Source organism: Rana temporaria, chromosome 5 (genome assembly GCF_905171775.1).
Source record: "Rana temporaria chromosome 5, aRanTem1.1, whole genome shotgun sequence".
NCBI classification, from domain to species: Eukaryota; Metazoa; Chordata; class Amphibia; order Anura; family Ranidae; genus Rana; species Rana temporaria.
In genome coordinates, this window is record NC_053493.1 from 169,879,863 (window position 1) to 169,899,802 (window position 19,940).

Here is a 19,940-nt window from a genome sequence, read left to right on the forward strand (position 1 = left end):
GGATGCTTCACCTGTACCTCCCAGGCAGACTAAAATGCTGGAATGCAACTCTGCGACTTGACGTCCCCCATGTGCATGGGGCCTAAGGCTGACCAAAGATTATAATTTTTTATTTCCCCCCCCCCCCCTTCAACCATGGGTTGAAGGAAAGAAACTCTCTTGATTCTCCCATCCGCACAGTCAGTGTTGATGGGGGAATCCTTGCAGGTGCACCATTGTATTCTGACAGCAGAAGGTTTCCCCACAGTCAGAATACAATGATCACTACTGGCAGCTTCAGCCATGCCTCCATTGTACTGGGAAAAATGCAGACCGTGGGAAGACATGGACTTTGCTGGTCAGAGGTAAACATTGTGGCAGAAGGGTAGAGAAATGTTGTTCAAAACTTAAAGTATGTTAACTAGCCACAGAAATTGTTCAGAAGGTGTGATTTCTGTCAATGAGTGTGCCTGGCAGTGCCTTACATTTTTCACATACCTCAATTTTCTTTTTTCCCAGTACCGTTAAATTATGCAAATAATATAACTGTGTATTAAAGGTTGTGGACACGTGTCCCCTGCATGAGGTTTGTGTACATTTTTGTTTTTGAGAACATGCCCAAAACATGTAATGCAGGGGTGCCCAACCAGTGGCCTAGGGGCCACATGTGCCCCGCGGAGCCCTCTGATGTGGCCCGTGACCTTCTGCTCTGGGATGGAATAAAAAAGAATACTATTTAAAGGACCGTAAAATCACAGTGTATATATGGGCATATCTGTTCTGCAGTGGTTACTGGGCTGCTTTCAAACTGATACGCAGGTGCAGAGCAGTTTACCTGCGGGCTACCTCCACTGAGCCATAGACTTCTGTTATTACCTGCAAGTTTGGTGAGCTTTCTGAAAGTGCACCAAATCTGCCTAATATAATAATATTGCAAAGTGCAGGAAAGCCAAAAGGTAACTGTGTTGTACCCACGGTGTGGGTAAACCACAGCACATAAGTGTGAAAACAGCCATGGGCCCCTTTCACATGGTCAGTCTGACCAATTGGACCCTCCATTCACATCTAAGTAGTGGCAGACATAAACCGACTTGTGTCCTACCTCCAAACTGATCCACAAAAAAAAAAGAAAAGAGTATAGAGGGCTGTGTCTGTGTCCGCTCTGCATATGCAGAGCAGAACCGGACATGCCATCCACCCGCTCCGCTCATTGTGGCCCATGACTGGTAAATAAGTCTCTCTTAAGTGGCCCTCGCTCTTCAAAAGGTTGGGCACCCCTGATGTAATGTGCCCTGAGTGTTCATAGTTATATTCTGTGTATTTTCAGCATATGCTTATAGATATTTATATTCTTGTTACAGCCTGCAAGAGTTTGTAAAAGACTGTGGGGGATATGCAAAGAAAATTGTTAATGACCTCCTGGACCAGATAACTGAAGGGGACCATTCCAAAATTCTCTATCAGATAAAACAGGTGAATATTTTAGAGCATGGCTCAACAGTTTTTTTTTTTTTTCCCTCAAAATAAAAATGGAGAGCGTCTTCTATACACTTGTGAGATAAAATAAAAACTCCCTCTTTCCCTCCCTGAATATCTAAGCATGGGTGCAGTCCAGTAATCAGTCTACAAACCCAAGTTTATAGTTAACCAGAGACCGTGTTGTAGCACTTCATTTTTTTTTTTCAGTAGTGACTTTACTTTACAAAGCTAATCAGTTTCAGGCCTGCTTACTTGACCCTTCCTCAAGCATCTCAACCTTCTCATGAATTCAAATACAAGTTAAAGGATAAGTTCACCTTCTATAACATGTTACGCCTGTATCCAGGGTGGAACATGTTACTGATGCAGAAAACCCTGCACCCCATCCCCGAAGCCCACGTTGTGACAGTGGACCAGGGACATTCTCTCCACACCCGCTGTCACATATAAAAAAAAAAAAACCCCGCTGTGCAGGGCTCCGCCCACCCAGTCACATTGTTCATTCAGAGTTCTGTGAATGGGGGAACTACAACTACCGTCATTTATTGCGGCTGACAGTATGTAGTTCTCAATGAACTACCAGGGTGCTGATGAGCACTCTAGGTAGTTCATTGATGTTTCCTGTCATTCAGTAACTGCCTGCCCATACAAGGTACAGGTAGACCACTACACTGACAGTCTGCAGGAGCCTGAGATTGCATCTGCTTTTAAAGCGGGGGTTCGCCCAAAAATCAACTTTCTGCCATTAGATCCAGCCTACTGCTGACATCTGCAGCATGCTATTTTTTTTTTTTACTTATCGTTTTATCAGCCTTTGTTATCCGGCTCCGAGCGGGGATTCCTTCCGGGTATAGGCGTTCCTAAGCCAAGCGCATTTGATTAACGGGCTGCTAAAGCGCGTCACGCCTTCCGAAAATACTCAAAGTGACACTCGTATGTTTATGGCGCCTGCGCAGTCAGCTCTACACGGCAGGCGCCGTAAACACCTGAGTGTGACTTCAGGTATTTTCGGAAGGCGTGACGCGCTTTAGCAGCCCGTCAATCAAATCCGCTTGGCTTAGGAACGCCTATTCTCCACAGGAATTCCCGCTCGGAGCCGGATAACAACGTCTGATAAACGATAAGTACAAAAAAAAAAAACAGCATACTGCAGATGTCAGCAGTATGCTGGATCTAATGGCAGAAAGTTGATTTTTGGGTGAACCTCCGCTTTAAATAATAATCTAACCTAGAAGAGTGACAGCAGAAAAAAGACCAAGTGGTCCATCAAGTCTACCTCATGACATGAACTGACTCTTAAAGGATAAGTTCAAATTTCATAACATGTTACACCCATGTTCATATATTTTGTAAAAAGGTGAACTTATCCTTTTTAAGTTGGACATAAATCGTTAAGTGTGTGAAGTTTGTTTTTTTTTTTTTTGCTCGGGCAGAGAATGAATGAAAAATGTTGCAGATTCCCACACACTGGTGAGGTGGCTGAAGGAATCTTGCCTTCAAAACTTAGAAACCTACAATATTTTTTCATTAAACGGAACATATAGTATAAAATCACTTACTGCTTGGTTAACACAGGGTTCTTTCATTATTTATGTCTATAAATAAGACATTGATTAACCACTTTATGCCCGCGTTATAGCCAAAAAACTGCTACAGCAAGTCTGACTCGTTCTGGGAGGGTGTCCATGCACGTGTTCCCAGAACCATGCCCCCCCGGGGTGCGCATCTGGCATAGTCTGTGATTGCTGTGTCATTCAGATGCAGATGACTACAGATCAGTGTAAAAGGCCAATCACAGCGGCTCTTTACAATGTGATCAGCTGTGTCCATTTACCGCTGATCTGATGCAAACAAACTTGCCGGTTATCGGCATTCCTTTCCTCATGCGCTGTAACTGCATGGGGAGTCTCATCACTGGCAAGTGTGAGACATTTACGCGTAATCAGAGCACTGATCATCAGTGAAGGATAAAAATTAGGTATTTGCAACTTTTTAGAACCAAAACCAAGAAAAACTTTTTTTTTTTTTTTTTTTGTGCGTATGTGTTTTTATTTTTTTCTAAATACATTTTTTTTAAAAAGCCCAGTGGTGCTTAAATACCACCAAAAGAAAGCTCTATCGGTCTAAAAAAAATAATTATATAAAAATTCATATGGATACAGTGTTGCTTGACCACATAATTGGCATTGAAAGTGACAGCACCGAAAGCTAAAAATTTGGCCTGGGAAGGGATTGAAAGTGACTGGTATTGAAGTGGTTAAAAGAATAATTGCAGGAGCCCTGCCACCTTTTCTCTCCCACTGTGCTCACTATAGTGTATGGTGCTATATTTGTGAATCGTCAGTAAATATGGATTACAAAGTTGGAAGTGTAGCCCCCCGGATCTTCTTTGACTACTACATGCACAGGTGTGGTAACTGGGCCGCCACCCGCTTTAAGTGTTTGTTAGGTGTATATGTGGACAGACCTGAAGCAGCATTGCCTTAAGAGGGAATCTGATGGCCTAACGTAGACATTTTCTCTTGGATCAGGATGTAAAGAAGCAAGAACAATGTCCTGGTTATGTTGGAAGAAAGATCTTATGAAGGAAAGGCCAGACCTGGGCAAATACCATGGGCCACATCCAGCCCTTTGCCTCTGCCTGTGTGGTCCTTGGTACCTCCAGTGTCAGCATGCCACTCTGGAAGTGCTGCTCCTGTCAGCACTTTGATCATACATCTACATCCAGTGCACCTGAATGTTTTTGACCCCAGGGCAGGGGAATCGGTGTGGGGGAACATCCAGCCTTTATCTGCTTATTTGGCCATCCTACTGGCAGCGCTCAGATCACCAAGAAATTTCCTGCAGCTGCATAGTGTTTCTCCTCCCTAGGGCAGGGGAACCAGTGCGGTAACATGCAGCTTCTCTAGTAATCCTACTGAGCCTGTCGGCGCTTGGATCACACATCTACTGCCTGCAGCTGTATAGTGTGGCCGGTTTCTGCTGCACCATCCAATTTTCAATCCATGTGTACCCAACTAAAGTCTGCCACTTACCAGCATGTGATGAAAGTCTGCCACATGTCAGTCATAGTGTGTTTCTCCTCCAGGGAAGCAGTGACCAAGTCTGCCACAGGTGTCAGTCATCTACCTGATCCTCCTCCCCATTACAGCAGGCATCCAACACAATCTGTTTGCAATGGGTTTGGCCTTCCGCAAGAGTCCAAGCTTTTTATGTGGCCCCTTGGACCCCTGCTTTAGGACAATATTGTATTTGTGTAACACTAAAGGATTAAACAAAATTTTATGTTGTATAAAGGATTATGCAGCTGACTTGGAGACCCTCTGCAGGGTAATCGCAACAAGAAAGGCCACCTTACAAGTGAGGTTATATAAGAAAATATTCCTAAAAGGTTTTAAGGGGTGGCTTCTGAAATGCCAAAAGAAGTTCTTTCACTGGTAAAGACTAAAGGGCTTGTGTGAAGCATATGCTTCAGTGTAATTCTCCCTGCTAGTAATTGTGTGTGTGTGTGTTAGAGGTAACAGGTGATTTCAGGTGTGACTCATTCCTCTGTTGAAAGGTTTATTGATCTATTGTGTTGTGTGAAGGAGACCTGTGTTTACTGTTTACTGTGATTAGAAGTGGCTCATGTTAATTATTCTGATTGCTTCATTGTAGTAATTACCTTCACTGATGTCATTATCTAAAGAAATGTTTTCAGGGTCGACTCCGAAGTGTCTGCCTATAATCTGTATGAGAGCCCCCACTGAGTGTGGAAAGGGGGTGGAGATTTCATTGTTCCTTGATTGAGGATTTAGCTTGTAACTGCATATATACCCAGCAGCAAGCTGCCATTAAACTGTCTTGTTCCAGCAGTAAGCTTGGCTCATGTGTGGCTTATTGGGGCGATTCCAGGAATGTTCCTCCTCGTGGAATATTGGGTGATGTCCTTTATGGAAGAAGGGAATGTTTGACGGGGATATCATTCTAATACTGTCACAGCTTGTATCCCTTATTGTGATCCTAGAAATGTATTTTAAGTCATAAATCCTATTTTTCTGTAGTTCATAAACCTCCTGGGTAGTGATTCCAAACCATTTCTTCTATGCATACATGTTATCAGTAGAATGGTGAAGCTGCTGACCTATGGAGTTCTATATTCACTGTTTGTTTTTTGTTTTTCAGATTGGAGACTCTGATGGGAGCAATTCTGTTCTTGATTTTTTGTCAATGAAATCCTATTCTGATGTATCTCTCGAAATGTCAATTCTTAATTCTTTAGGTATGTTTACTAATAGGTCTTAATTTTTTTTTAAAACATTTTTTACCAGAGTTTTTTTAAATATTAAGAGATCCTTTTATGTGAGAAACTTAAAAGCTTATGAAAGTGCTAGTGCCTGGCTTTCTCTGACCTCGATGCTCTATTTATCTTGAACAAGCATAGCAAAGTAAAGTCAGAGGAAAATCCTAACCTCTAATTTACAAACTTGTTTTGGATTGGTGACTCAGTCTTTGAAGTCTTTGGTTTTACATAGTTTTCACAATCCTCTGTACATTATTAACTCTGGATTAAAAACAATGATTCTTTATTGACACTTATTTCAGTACATGGTCACCATTTTGTAAATTTTGTATACTTTAAAGGAGTACAGCCAAAGCTTCTTTGGCTGTACTTCTCATGTGGATCACAGGAGTGCAGTTTGTTGTGCACTCCTGTGACCCTTACAGCAAAGTGTTGGCTAAAGTCCACTCTCTGCGGACGCCAGTCTGATCAGATCCCTGGACCGGCACCAGGCTCAGCCTCCAAGAATGGCTGAGAGTCTGAGCCCGGCTGCTCCTGTTCCCACCACAGCCCTGTGCTCCAGTGAGTGAGGAGGGAGCAGAGAGCTGCTGACTGACAGTCAGCGGCTCTCTGCTCATGGAGCTGTGAGAACTGAGCAATCTGCAGTGTTCGATCGCTCAATTCTCAGTGTTTGAGCCAGTGAGGGACACCTAGGTCAGTATCAATCTTAAAAAATAAAATGCCCATACTTTTCTTTTTAAATATGTAATGGCAGGAAGCAAGACACTTGCTGAACCTGCCCTTTTTTTATATATTACATGTCCATTTAAAAGTATAACTTGACATTTTATATTTGCCAGTAGGACCGTCCAGAAAGGGGTCACTTTGATACGGTTGACCAGTTTAAGCATTATGTGTGTTTTAAATGCAGAGTTGGTAACTGATATGTTTAGGTGTCTTTGCATAGAAGGTTATAGCTGAACTCTGGGCAGATATAAAATACACAAATTGATGCAGTTCTGTATTCATTAATACATATGTTTTGATAAAGCATTAAATGTAAAAGTGAAGCTGTATAGTATGCAGCTTCTGGCTGGGTTCACACTACTACACTACCTTCATCCTACTTTGCTCTGCTACATTGGTCCTACATTTATCCTACATTGGTCCTACATCCATCCTACTTTCATGAACAGGATACTACTTTGGTCCGACTTCAATGATATTCAATGGGCTGAAGTAGGATCAATGTAGGACCAAAGTAGTACAGGGAGCATTTTCAAAGTCGGACCAACTTGTGTAGGACCAGTTAAGACAGCTCTCGTAGGGAAACATTGATTTTCACACGTCATGCTACATGAGCTCCCAATGTAGGACCGTTTGTCGGACAAGTGTGAACCCAGCCTAAGGCAGATGTTCTTGCATGCAGCAATTTTTTTTTTCTTTAAGCACTGCAGGATTTCTAAACTGGTATTTGGGGAGAAAAGACCAGCCTTCTCACCAGTTTCACAGTGCATCACGCTATGTCCGAGTCTTACAATGCACTAGTGCGGTCTATGGGGTAAAAAAAAAAATGTTAAAATCTAGTATTTCCTTAGCATTTTCTCTGGACTCCATTGGCACTTGGGAGTTTAGAGAATTCTGCTGGTAAGAGTATACAACTTTGCTGCTTATTATGCACTTTACTTTTGCTGTATAGCTGTCTGTTTTCCAGCAGTGTCTTTGCTGGAAGATACACCCCCCTCGTATGTCCTGGTGACCATTGTCATGGGGATAGAAGTGAGCTTAAGCCCTGGTTCGCACTGGTGCGATTTGACATGTCAAATCAGCTGCATTTTCTGGAAATTGCCAGCAATGGCACCTTCCTAATCAGTGCAACGCCACTTCTGCGGCGCTGCACCGATTTAAAAAAGTAGTTTCTGTGCTACTTTTTGCGATTTCAGCAGAAACTGCACAGATGTCTCTGTAATCGCAGCTGAAATCTGCACTGGCAGATGGGAGTGAAATCGTGCGAGTTCAACTGAACTCGCACGGCTTCACTCCCGCAGCCCAGTGTGAACCTGGGCTAAATCCAATATTTGACGGTTGTCACAGGAATAGGATTTCTGATTGAGTGACAAGTGTCTAAAAGGGGATTTCCCTTGAATCTTTTTTTGTATTTCTGTTAGGAATGTAGGAACATTTCCCCAGTGGGACACAGCAAAAAAAAAAAAAAACAGATGGGGGTTTTTATCCACTCCCTACGCAATTAAAAAATTACTTTACATAAAGGTAAAATATTCTATTCATTTATTCTAAAAGATTTATTTTAATCACTAGGAAAAGTGAAGAAAGAGCTAGACCATGAGGATGGACATCTTAACTTGGATGATACAGCTAAGCTTTTGCATGAATTTCATGATGTACACAATGACAGAGTTGGATCTCGTCCATCTTCAAACATAAGTTCTTTATCCAACAACTCAGAAAGAGATCACCATCATCTTGGTGAGTCATGTGTTTTAATAGGGGTGAACAATAAAGTGCAAAGAAGGGTTAAATAGTAATTTCAGGTAACAGTTAAAGTATCCACCCAAATGCATCAACCAACATTAAAATGTTTGTAAACCCAAAATCTTATCTTAATTCTACAGTGACGGACACAGGAATTAATTTTTAGACCATGGGTTATATGCCACTACCTCAGATGATGGACCCCTTCTTCTGTTAGAATTTTTTTTCTGTTTTCCCCAGATTACCTTTCCTCTTTCGACTGACAATTCTGTCAAAAAAAGGAAGCTTATTGCTTTACGGTTCACTAGCAGTTTCTAGATTGTTTCCTGTACCTGGCCCCCCGCAGCAATGGGACTGGCCTGGAATGTTTGCTTTGGGCACTGGATTCTGTGTTGGGTACTCACCTTGCTACCCAGGTGTTGCTCTCTAGTTAGTGATGTAGTGCTTATAAGGCCAACTACTACTTTCCAACTGCTATTTTCCACTGACAAAGCTAAAACTCCAGAGTGACAGCCACAGGAACTCTGTTAGAGCCTGGGTTACTGTGATTCCTTCATACCAGGCATGCTGCAACCCCTCTGTCCGCCTCTGTCCTGGGTGTATCCCGCAGGGGAAGATCCTCACTTCGTTATGACAGATTACAGGCGCTTGGGAGCAGGAACATATAGGAAAAATTTTGAAAATTCTGCTGCAGGCCCTGAGGAAGCTCAAAGTTCCTCTCAAGTTGATGGCTGTTCCCTTGTTCTGGAGCAGGCTCTTGTACCAACACGGCTGCAGCCCCCTGAATAAAGCTCTCACAGATGCCTAAAACGCAATCTAATCGAAGCCGAATTTTCTGCCGCTATGTCTCACCTGTTCCAAAAGCTGTCATTACTTCTGGAAATTGCAGGTGCCAACAGCCGTAAATGCCATTTTCCTCTCCTCCCCTGGACTTTATTCATGCATTACCACCTGCTGAAGTGAATATTTTCCTGATATAGACAATTCCATTTTCTCTGCAAGACTACAACTCTTGCCTTACTCTTCTGTATAGTTTTATGTGTAATGTCCAAGCTCCAGGATTTCCTTACTTTCTGTGCATAGGCACAGAATTTTATGTCTTAGAGCTTGGTCAGCCCACCCTGCTTTAGAAAGGTACTTTACAGTCACAAAAGGTGGTCATCTCCTTCCCCTTTAAGAAAATTAACAAGGGCTTTCTGAATCTTGCATAGGACCTCTTGTTCAATCAGTCCCTTTAAAAACCTATGTCCTAATTACTGCAATAGTTAGCTTCTGCATGGTCTCCTATAGACCTGTAACTGTATCTCTCATGTGATATATATATATATATAATTATTTATTTATTTTGTCTAGCTTTTGCAATGCAAAGTGAGATGGATTATTCTCCCATTCTAGTTACACATCAATGTAGTCTTTGCTTTGCTACATAAATCACTACACTCTGTGGTGCTTTTTTTTATTAGACCCTTGTTGCACCCTGAATTTTCATACCCCAGGGTGTAAAGGCCTTTTACTACCAGGTTCCTGAGCTAACTTTTGAAACATTAGACTGAATGCTGATGATCCCACTTCTTCTTTTCGGTTGATCCTGCATCATTCACAGGCTCATCCCCCCCCCTGCCTTTTGTCGTGGGGTACCTGGATCCAATTCTGATGTTCTTATTCACATTCTGCCCTCATTAACAGACACGTTTGTATATGTCAATATATGTATATATTGCCTGCCTTGGGTTCCCCCCTTTCTCTTCTGCTACATATGGACAACATATCCTGGAAACTTGTTAACTTGCTCCCCTGGTGCTGCTCTTATCTCCTTTTGTGAGATATTCCTTCTCCTCTTGTCCTGTCTTAAAGGTATGTCGCTCTTAATTTTTTATTTCGCATTATGGGTGGGGTAAGGACTGCCATCACTGGCTACATGCCATGTCTTCTCTATAGAACTGAACTGCCGCCATCCTCGGGAAAAGAGTTCCTCCTTTCCTGCCCAAGACCTCCCTCCAGGAGGTTTTGAGATGCTTGGGCTTTTTCAGAATCAAGCACCCCCCCTTTCCTTTTTTTTTCACGGGTTGTGGGGCCACCACCCGCAACATGGCAGATGATATGGTAGATCACAAGCACAAAGGGAAAAGAACCACAGGGTCTTGCTTAAATGCAGGTTAAGTAATTATCTCCAACAGGGGTGGAAGTTCATCCACCTCGGGCCCTATTACCCTTTACTGCAACAGTTGCCCCCAAACTGACCCCCTGCCTTCCTCGGCCGGTTAAGCTGGCCCATCTCTCACACCAGCTACCCTATTCCTAGCCAGTGAGGAATATTCTGCAACAATGTTAATTTCATGGGCAGAATTTCTGCCTTATCGCTGCCATAGATGACCGGTGTCACAACCTTCCTCTTTTGACCTCCCGTCCTGAAGCTCCTTGAACCAGACACATTACCTGTAGTACTTGAGGATGACTCCTATCTAGCATGGGCTCCCTTATCATTCCTAAGCCAGCTAAAAAATTCCAGGTCCACTTGCTGGTAGTACCTAATATTGTATGCTATTAAGGAAAGTTTCCTATAGAAGTAGGCAGTTCCTGTGCTAGATCCTGCCACTTCCTGTTTTGACAAGATCCTGTGTTCAAAGACCCAGTAGACCAGAGGTTAGAAGCATTCTATAAAAACTTTTTATTTGATTTGGCAGACACCACCATGCAACCTGTGGTTGCTTCTATGGCAGTCTGCCAGATCATTGTCATCCGGACAAAACTTAGGGCCCAAGATCCTAGTGCCTAACTGATGTCTTTGTCCACAATCTGACCTTTTACTACAACCTTATGCTAATGCCTGAAAGTCTTGGCAAACATACGTTTATCCGATCTCTAGGATGAGTCTTCTCTCCATCTGCATGCAGATCCTTTAGGTTTAAATGTTTGTCAGCTGAACTACAGTGCAACAGGCGCTTTGGACGATTACCCTGGTATCTCTTTGGATAAGTGCTTCAAGGAGACACTGGGCGTTCCTTTTTTGCAAAGATGATGCACAATGATAATCTATTCAGGTAACAAATGACAGGGCACAGCAACTGGAACCGTAGTAATTATGCAGGGTGCAGAAGATGGAACAAATGGCAGGGCCACAAACTGGATTTGCTAAGGACCCACAGCAAAGCAAATTGCTGATGCTCTGGGAAAAATGCCTACTGAGGTTTTATGCCTGCTGAACCCAGAAAGTCTCCCTGATGAATTGAGACTGTGGGTAGATTCCATATGGAATTTTTGAAACCAAATTAAGACATTGAGAGCCTTGAGATCCACTATTTATCCTTGGAACTATGAAAAGTTTGGAATAGAATCCCTGAAACCTTTTATAATACAGAAACAGGGGTGAAAGTCCATTGCTCAAGAGTATCTGCAAGGGCTACATTGAAGTCTTTTAATCTAAGTAGTGATAGGAAGTTTGGAGGACATTAGATGAAGGGGTAGGGAGTGGAGCTGTAATTTGAAGCAAATTTAAACTACGTCCAAAATCCAGGCATCTGAGATTCTGCCCATCCAAATGTCCACATAGGATCAGACCTCGCTCCCACTTTGGAGAGTGGGGTGTCTTTTCACGTCCAGGAGGACTTGCCCACAGGTTTAAGGGATTTGGTGACCAGGCTTGCAATGAAACTGGACTCTTGACTTTGGGTTTTGCCTTATAGACTGAAGCCTGGGAATAAGGAAATGAGCTCTTCTTGGTCTCATAGTGGGGGATGGGGTGATTTTTTTTTTTTTTTTTCTTCAGCCTGTGGCCTAGGCTTCTTCTGTTGGAATAGAAAATGTTAACTGATGGGAAATAAGAGAGATCCAATAACCCATATGTGCAGTAGAATGCATGCTGAGAGTGCAGAACTGTCAGCATGAACTCTAATCACTCTACAAATAAAGGATTGACATGGAGTATAGCTGGATTCCTTTTCAAAGGTTTCATCTATTCCCCTAATGTAATGGCAGGTTGCAGTGCAGTATTTGCTAGCGAAAACAAGGCTTTAGAACGAGTCACTAAACTATGAGATCGTTAAATACCGGCACATCATCTGCACAGATTGTTGCCAGAGCCCGACAACAGGGCTGCTCCTCTTGTGTTTGGAGTCCAATGCACTGCAAACAAGAACAATTGTATCTGTAATATACAGTAAAACTTTGACTAAACTTTGAACCAAGTGCTGGAAACGGGAGAGGTTCAAAAGGTTAGTCGATCAGTTCACTGTAGGTGGCAGCAAGGACTAACCAAGGTGGATCCATGTTTCTCTTTCAATTGGAAGCAGTGTTGGGAATGTGCTACCTCATGCTAAATGGCAGCAAAAGAACAGTGTGTGCATGCATGACTAACCACCTAGTGACACAGCATTCAATTAATTTATGTTTTATCCCTTACCCTGTAGGGGATAATTGTGGCTACAAGCTGATTTTATAAACAAAGTAGCTCCTGATGCTCAGCCAACATAGCCTACTCATCAGAGTCTTCAAAGTCTGGGTTACACCAGAAGCTGTGCCTTAGCTGTGAACCTGTGGCTAACACAGTACACAGAGGTCTGTAAAGCACCACAAGAGTCCAGTGCCTAAGTGTTTTGCTTGCATCTATCTAGCAAGGTTACTTTGTGGTATAAGCAAGGAAGCTGAGACTTCTGTAGTGTGTAAATGTGCTTTTACTATGCAAGATGCTGTACATACAAAACGATTACAATATTAGGAATACAATACAAGACTGACAGATCTCTATAACATGCAAAATGCCTAGCAAATGAACAGCCTATGGTCTGACAGTACAAATACACTTAAAAATTACTTATACTTAACTTTTGGTTACTGTATGTTCATGATCTCCATTGCTCCTGGAGAACAGGCACCTCCTTGTATGATGAGTAGCTTCTGATCTTAAAGCGGAGGTTCACCAGAATTATTATTATTTTTTTTTTTAAAGCTAGCAGCTACAAATACTGCAGCTGCTGACTTTTAAAAAATGAACACTTGCCTGTCCAGGTCGCCCGCGACGTCGGCAGACGAAGCTGAGCTACCGATCTGCTCTCTGCTTCCCCCACCGCCATCCTCGGTGAGGGAATCGGGAAGTGAAGCGATGCGGCTTCACTGCCCGTTTCCTTATTGGTATTGCGCATGCGCGAGTCGCGCTGCGCCATCCTCACTGGTCCCCGTTGTGTTCTGGGAGCTGTGTGTTTCCCAGAACACAACAGGGGGGGGGGGGGGGTTGACGTGAAGGGGTGGGAGTCTATACCTGGAAGTGGTGCAAATACCTGTATTATACAGGTATCTGCACCCCCTCCTCCCTGAAAGGTGCCAAATTTGACACCGGAGGGGGGGAGGGTTCCGAAAAGCGGAGGTTCACCTTTGGGTGAACCTCCACTTTAAAACATTAATGAGCCCCCTCTCCCTCCGTTTATGTACAAGTTTGTTGACAACTTGTTTCCATAAGAACTGATTAACAGTCATTCTTTTCAGTTTGAGAGACCTTCTCTACCTGTTTACTGTAGCTATAGAGACAATGGACTATTGAAACTGTCATTTAGTTCCCATTGTTTAGGACAGCCTATGCATTCGTTACCAAAACAATCATTTAGTTTGAGAAACGGCCTTAAACGGAAAACCTGATTTCTGTTTCTGTGAAAACTGATTGAGAAAAATAATTAATTTAATATATATGTATAATATATCTGAAACGCAACACACTGACAGGAGACTCCACAATTGTCTAATCCACCAAGATCTGGGTATGGCCCCAGGCCTATTGCTGATGATATGGTGATCTGAATTGATGTATAAAGAGATTAACTCAAGCAAGTTGTGGATTAAGCTTTGTTTTGAAGACAAAAATTTGAAGAAAAATGTTTAGTAAAAGGTAAAAACTTTTCTCGGTAGCGGAAAAATGTCCATCTTGGAACAATAGCAGAAATTTGAGACATGCTGGGGGGGAGGTGGCGGGGGTTATATGTGGCCACAGTTTTATTTTTGTTTGCCAATGTTCAAATCTTCTGTAGGCAGCTGTATAACCCAATTGTCTCTAAATCCTGTGTCCCTCCATTAAAAAAAATAATAATTCTACCATGGTTCTGTTTAGTAATTAAAACCTAGCTAGACCAGCACATGCCAATGAGCTCCAATAACTTTACTTTATTAAACTTACATGTAAATGTCTCCATGCAATCCTGTTTACACGTTTTAGCCTTGCTTTAGAAACACTACTGTCTTTTGTGTGTCAATAGAAGAGCTGCTGATAAAGCTTTATAATGGGTGTAAACAAAAGAAATACATTTGTTATTTAACTTTAACTTTAATGTTAAAGTGGTTGTAAACACTCTGTGGCAAGTTACACCTACAGGTAAGCCTAGATTAAGGCTTACCTGTAGGTGTTTGCAATATCTCCTAAACCTACACAGTTTAGGAGATATTTCCCAAAAGGAATACACCGTTGTCTATGGTGCACTGAGACTGCCGGTTTTCTCAATGGCTAATGCCGGCTCCCTCGCACATGCACGGAGTGACGTCTTCGCAGCTCCGGCCAATCACAGCGCTGGAGCGGCAATACCCGGAAGTAACCCGGAGAGATGTCTGCGGCCAGAGGGGGAGACGAGGACGGCTTTGGGGGCTTTGATCTAAGCTAAGTAATTCATAATGAGCTAGTATGCTAGTCATACTAGCTCATTATGCCTTTGTCGTGCAGGTTTTTTTTTGGGGGGGGGTTTACAACCGCTTTTAGCCTTAAAGTGATTGTAAAGGCAGAAGGTTTTTCTTCTTAATGTATTCTATGCTTTAAGATAAAAAGTCTTCTGTGTGCAGCAGCCCCCCTAATACTTAACTGAGCCCCATCTCTAGCCTGAGATGTTGTAGGATTGCCTCGGCTGCCCAGGGTTCCCCTCCTCATTGGCTAAGACAGCAACACAGCGCCATTGGCTCCTGCTGCTGTCCTCCAGTGAGGTGAGAAAGGGGATGGGCCGGGTCCGCAGCTCTGTGTCTGAATAAACACGGAGCTGCGGCTTGGCTCAGGTACCCCCATAGCAAGCTGCTTGCTGTGGGGGCACTTAACAGGAGGGAAGGGCCAGGAGAAACTAAGAGGGACCCAAGAACAGGATCTGGGCTGCTCTATGCAAATCCACTGCACAGGGCAGGTAAGTATAACATGTATGTTATTTTTAACTTTTAGAAAAACAAGACTTTACAATCCTTTTAAATATATCCGTTTTTAATTTTAAATAAGTAAACATATAATTTCAACGTAAATAACTATATATATTTTTTTTAATTATAGGTAGCCCCTCTCGTCTGAGCGTTGGAGAGCAACAGGACATTCCAGACCCTTATGAATTTCTGCAGTCCCCAGAACCTGATAACCCTAATTAAAGCCTTTTTTTTATGTAGAATGTGTCTTGTCTTGATTAAGCCAGGTTGACTGTAAAGATTTCCACCCATAGTGGTGTTCTACATAATAAAATACTATATGAATTGCTTTAAAACCTTATGACAGGTAGTACAACGTACAACCAATCCACCACGAATATGAAATATGCAAAAAATTGTGAAATGTACCATTTATTAATTGCTGCTAGGGTGTTTTTATTAACATTTTATTATACTTACCACCCACTCTTTTTCAGGGACCAGTCTTAACCCCTCATTAAACTGTATTTGAAATAAAATAAATGTTTCAGGATGTAACTAAAGCTGTATAATATACATACATATATACAGTGTATGTAACTAAATAACTTAAAAAAACATAAAAAAAAGTAAGGAGCAGAGGTATACCACTTGAATTGTGCAATGCTGTGCATTTACAGTACACATCAGGTTAAAAGTTGTTAAAAAGCATTCATTACTCACTTATCTTTTTACTGTTTTCAGGTATTTTTTGTGTTTAAAAGTTAAACGACTGATATTCCTTGTTTGTAGTTAAAGTTGTTACTGAACCCACAACAGTAAAATCTGTGTGAATGTACAGTAAAGCATGCTTGTTATACTCACTGTGGAACCTAAAGGGTTAATCCTGTGAATTGTATAAAAAGATGGTTTGATCCTGCCCTTCTTTTACTGTCACAATCCATCTGCTGATAGCACTGAGCCTTGGAGGCACTCTGCACTTGCTCTGTTTTGCGTGTATTGGTAGAAAATAGGATTTTTTATAACCGCTTACCAGTAAAATCCTTTTCTTGGAGTACACCATGGGACACAGAGCCTTAAATCATTACATAGTGGGTTTTAATTGTCACCAGAGGTGATTGGACACTGGCACAACCAATCAAAGACAGTTCCCCCTCCATATAACCCCACCCATCAGGGAAGTACCTTAGTTTTGTAGCAAGCAATAAGGTTCCCATAAGAAGGGGGGGACCTCTGTGTCCCGTGGTGTAATCCAAGAAAGGGATTTTACAGGTAAGCGGTTATACAAATCTTATTTTCTTTATCGCATACCACGGGACACAGAGCCTTAAATCATTACATTGTGGGATGTCCCAGAGCAATGCTCAATATAAAGGGGGAGACCCAGATCCGAGCCGGCCGTAAACGGACAAGAAGCCCTAGTCTGCTGCCTGCAGTACACTACGCCCAAAGGCAGAATCCTTATGTCTTCTTACATCCAGTTGATAGAATTTGGTGAATGTATGGACTGAAGACCAAGTTGCAGCTTTACAGAGCTGAGCTATCGAAGCCTGGTGATGCACTGCCCATAAAGCACTCATACCTCTGGTCTAGTGCGCCTTAACAGAGGAAGGAAGAATCCTGTTCCTTAAACCATAAGCTTGAATAATTACTTGTCGAATCCACCGCGCAATGGTTGATTTTGATGCCGCTTGTCCCTTTTGGAACCATCTGGAAAAATAAACAAAACATCAGTTTTACGTATCTGAGCAGTTGCCTACAGATACGCCTTTACTGCTCTCACTACATCTAGAGAGTGCAATAACTTTTCCTCCGCTATCTGCGGATCCGGAAAAAGGGAAGGCAAGATAATATCTTCATTCAAATGAAATGACGACGACACCTTTTGGTAAAAAGGTTGGATGGGTTCGTAGAACAATCTTGTCCTTGTGACAAATTAAATTAGGCTTTTTACAAGAACGCTGCTAATTCAGATACTCCTCTTCTAGCCGAAGAGATGGCAATCAAAAAGGCCAATTTCCCGCTTAAAAGAATCAGCGGAATATGGCGAATAGGTTCAAAAGGTTGCTTCTGCTACACTGACGATACCAAATTCAGATCCCATGGGCACAAGGGAGACTTGACTGGCGGATTGATGCACAGTACCCCCTGAATGAAAGCCCGTACTAGGGAATGAGATGCCAGTGGTCTTTGAAAAAAGACTGATAGAGCCGATATTTGACCCTTAATGGTACTAAGGGCTAATTTAATATCCACCTTTAGCTGGCAAAAGGCGAGAATCCTACGTTATGCCATATCTTTGAGGATTCCATTTGTTAGTTTCACACCATGAAACATATGCCTTCCAGACTCTATAGTAGATAATGAAAAAAATATGTAAGTGCAGCGCAATGGAAGTCCATATAAAAGTAACTGAAGATGACACCCAGTGATACAGCGAAAACTCTTCAAACGAAACTGATGTAACCTCCACCAACAAGAGAAATGCTTCCTTACCAGATGGGATGGACCATTTGCGTTAACAACTGGTCAAAACAGCTTGGTCTCAGCATAGGAGAGAAGATGCGGATGGATCCAGCGGAGTGGTAAGTAATCCGATCAGATGGGATGGGCCATTAGCATTACCAACTGGTCAAAACAGCTTGGTCTCAGCATAGGAGAAAAGATGCGGATGGATCCAGCAGAGGAGGAGGAGTTTTGTGACGTCACCCGCGTCCTTTCCATTGCCGTTTGCGGCTGTACACTACGGCTACATGACATGCTTTTTTATGGTTTTAATCTCATTCGCTATACCAGACAGTAGTCCTCCAGTGGATTTCCCTGTGCCTATTGTCCAGTCCAGGATTTTTGCTGTATAGTGAACTTTTTTACCCTTGGAATAAAATACAAACAGTCTACACTGAGATCGTGTTTTCTGTTGTTTTTTTTCCATATCTGATCGGATTACTTGCCACTCTGCTGGATCCATCCGCATCTTCTCTCCTATGGTGAGACCAAGCTGTTTTGACCAGTTGTTAACGCAAATGGTCCATCCCATCTGGAAAGGAAGCATTTCTCTTGTTGGTGGAGATAACATCACTTTCGTTTGAAGAGTTTTCACTGTATCACTGGGTGTCATCTTCAGTTACTTTTATATGGACTTTCATTGCGCTGCACTTGCATATTTTTTCATTTGCTACATTTGAGGTCATGATTACCTTTTTTTGTGTTCAGCTTGCAATATTTTTAGTTTAACTGTATTATTTGTGTGCTGATTGTTGCTTTGATTGTCCATAGTAGATAAGCCTGGAAGCGGGCTTTCTGGCATTAATAAGTGTAGAAGCACTGGACCCGAGATCTCTCATTTCTTCAGAATGTGGGTCTCAGTCGCCAAGCCGTCAAATTTAGCTCTTGTAAGGAAGGATGGAACACTTGCCCTTCAACAGCAGGTCGTGACGACGCGGAAGCTTCCAAGGTTTTCCTACTGCCATCTTTATGATTTTGGCATGCCAGGATCTTCTGGGCCAATTTGGGGCCACTATGATTACAGGAATTCTTTCCTTCTTGATCCTCCAAAGTTGTCTTTGTATGGAACAAGACTTTCCCCTCAAGGGCCAGACTTTGTAGGCACAGATAGTATAACCACAAAGGGTAAAATTCATTAAATATTTATTGTACAAAATTGGACAAAAATAAAAATTCATGTAAGAAAATAGATCATCATATAGAGCGTACAAAAATGCATGGATGAAACATACATATATTAAGAATACACTCATGTGGGGGCGTGGTCTGGAGCTGCATGGAGTAAGAAGTGCTGGGTGAGAGCTCCGCTCGTGACCGATCCTTTTAGCTGAATCCTGTTGGAATCCTCCCTGCAACCTGGCCACAGGCTCACCTACCCCTGCCTCAACTACCTGGGAACGCGATGTCGCCCCCAAAAAAGTCCGGAGCCCTCGCTAAACTCGACAAAAGCCACCATGGTGATCGAGACCTGGGGGAGGAAGATGGCGTCGCCGCGCTCCCTGATGGTGAGGACCGTCCCTCTGGAGACACTGCTCGGGTCCTGGAAGCCATCGCTGCCTGCCAAACATCCCTCACCTCCAGGATTGAGGAGGTGAAGGTCGATATATCGCATATCCGACATGATATGCACAAATTGCGGGAGCGTGTGCCGGAGATGGAGCGCCGGCTCGAGCACGTGGAGGATGGCCTACATCCGCTCCAAGTCACGGTGGAGCACCTACAGCACCAGTTACAAGCGGTTCTCTCCAAGCAGGACGACATGGAGAACCGCCTTCGTAGGTGTAATCTGCGCTTCGTGGGGCTCCCTGAACGGTCGGAAGGAGTGGACCCCCCCACTTACCTGGAGAACCTGCTGGTCAAGACTTTCGGTAGGGAGGCCTTCTCCACCTTTGTTGTGGAGCGCGCCCATCGTCTTGCTGCGAAACCCCCTCCTGAAGGTGCACCCCCGAGGACTTTCATAGCCAAGCTGCTCAACTACCGGGACGCCGTCCTCAGGCTCACCCGCGAAAAAGGGAACATACCCCTCGGCAACGTGACGGTTGCAGTGTACCCGGACTTTTCCTCGGAGGTGCAGAAAGAACGGGCGCGCTTC

General features: G+C 43.0%; 1 protein-coding gene across 12 annotated transcripts in view; it reads left to right on the forward strand.

Moving 5' to 3' along the window:
- BRD9 (bromodomain containing 9) overlaps positions 1-15,603 on the forward strand; it is a 54,112-nt gene extending 38,509 nt beyond the window's left edge. For 11 of the 12 annotated variants that reach the window (XM_040353355.1, XM_040353356.1, XM_040353357.1 and 8 more), the window contains 4 exons: positions 1,341-1,452; positions 5,623-5,719; positions 8,039-8,206; positions 15,495-15,603. In XM_040353355.1, the coding sequence (XP_040209289.1) occupies positions 1,341-1,452; positions 5,623-5,719; positions 8,039-8,206; positions 15,495-15,586 (469 nt within the window). In that variant the 3' untranslated portion in view covers positions 15,587-15,603. The remainder of the gene's footprint in view (positions 1-1,340; positions 1,453-5,622; positions 5,720-8,038; positions 8,207-15,494) is intronic. The other variant, XM_040353366.1, reaches the window with a different exon arrangement.
- Positions 15,604-19,940: the final 4,337 nt, after the last annotated feature.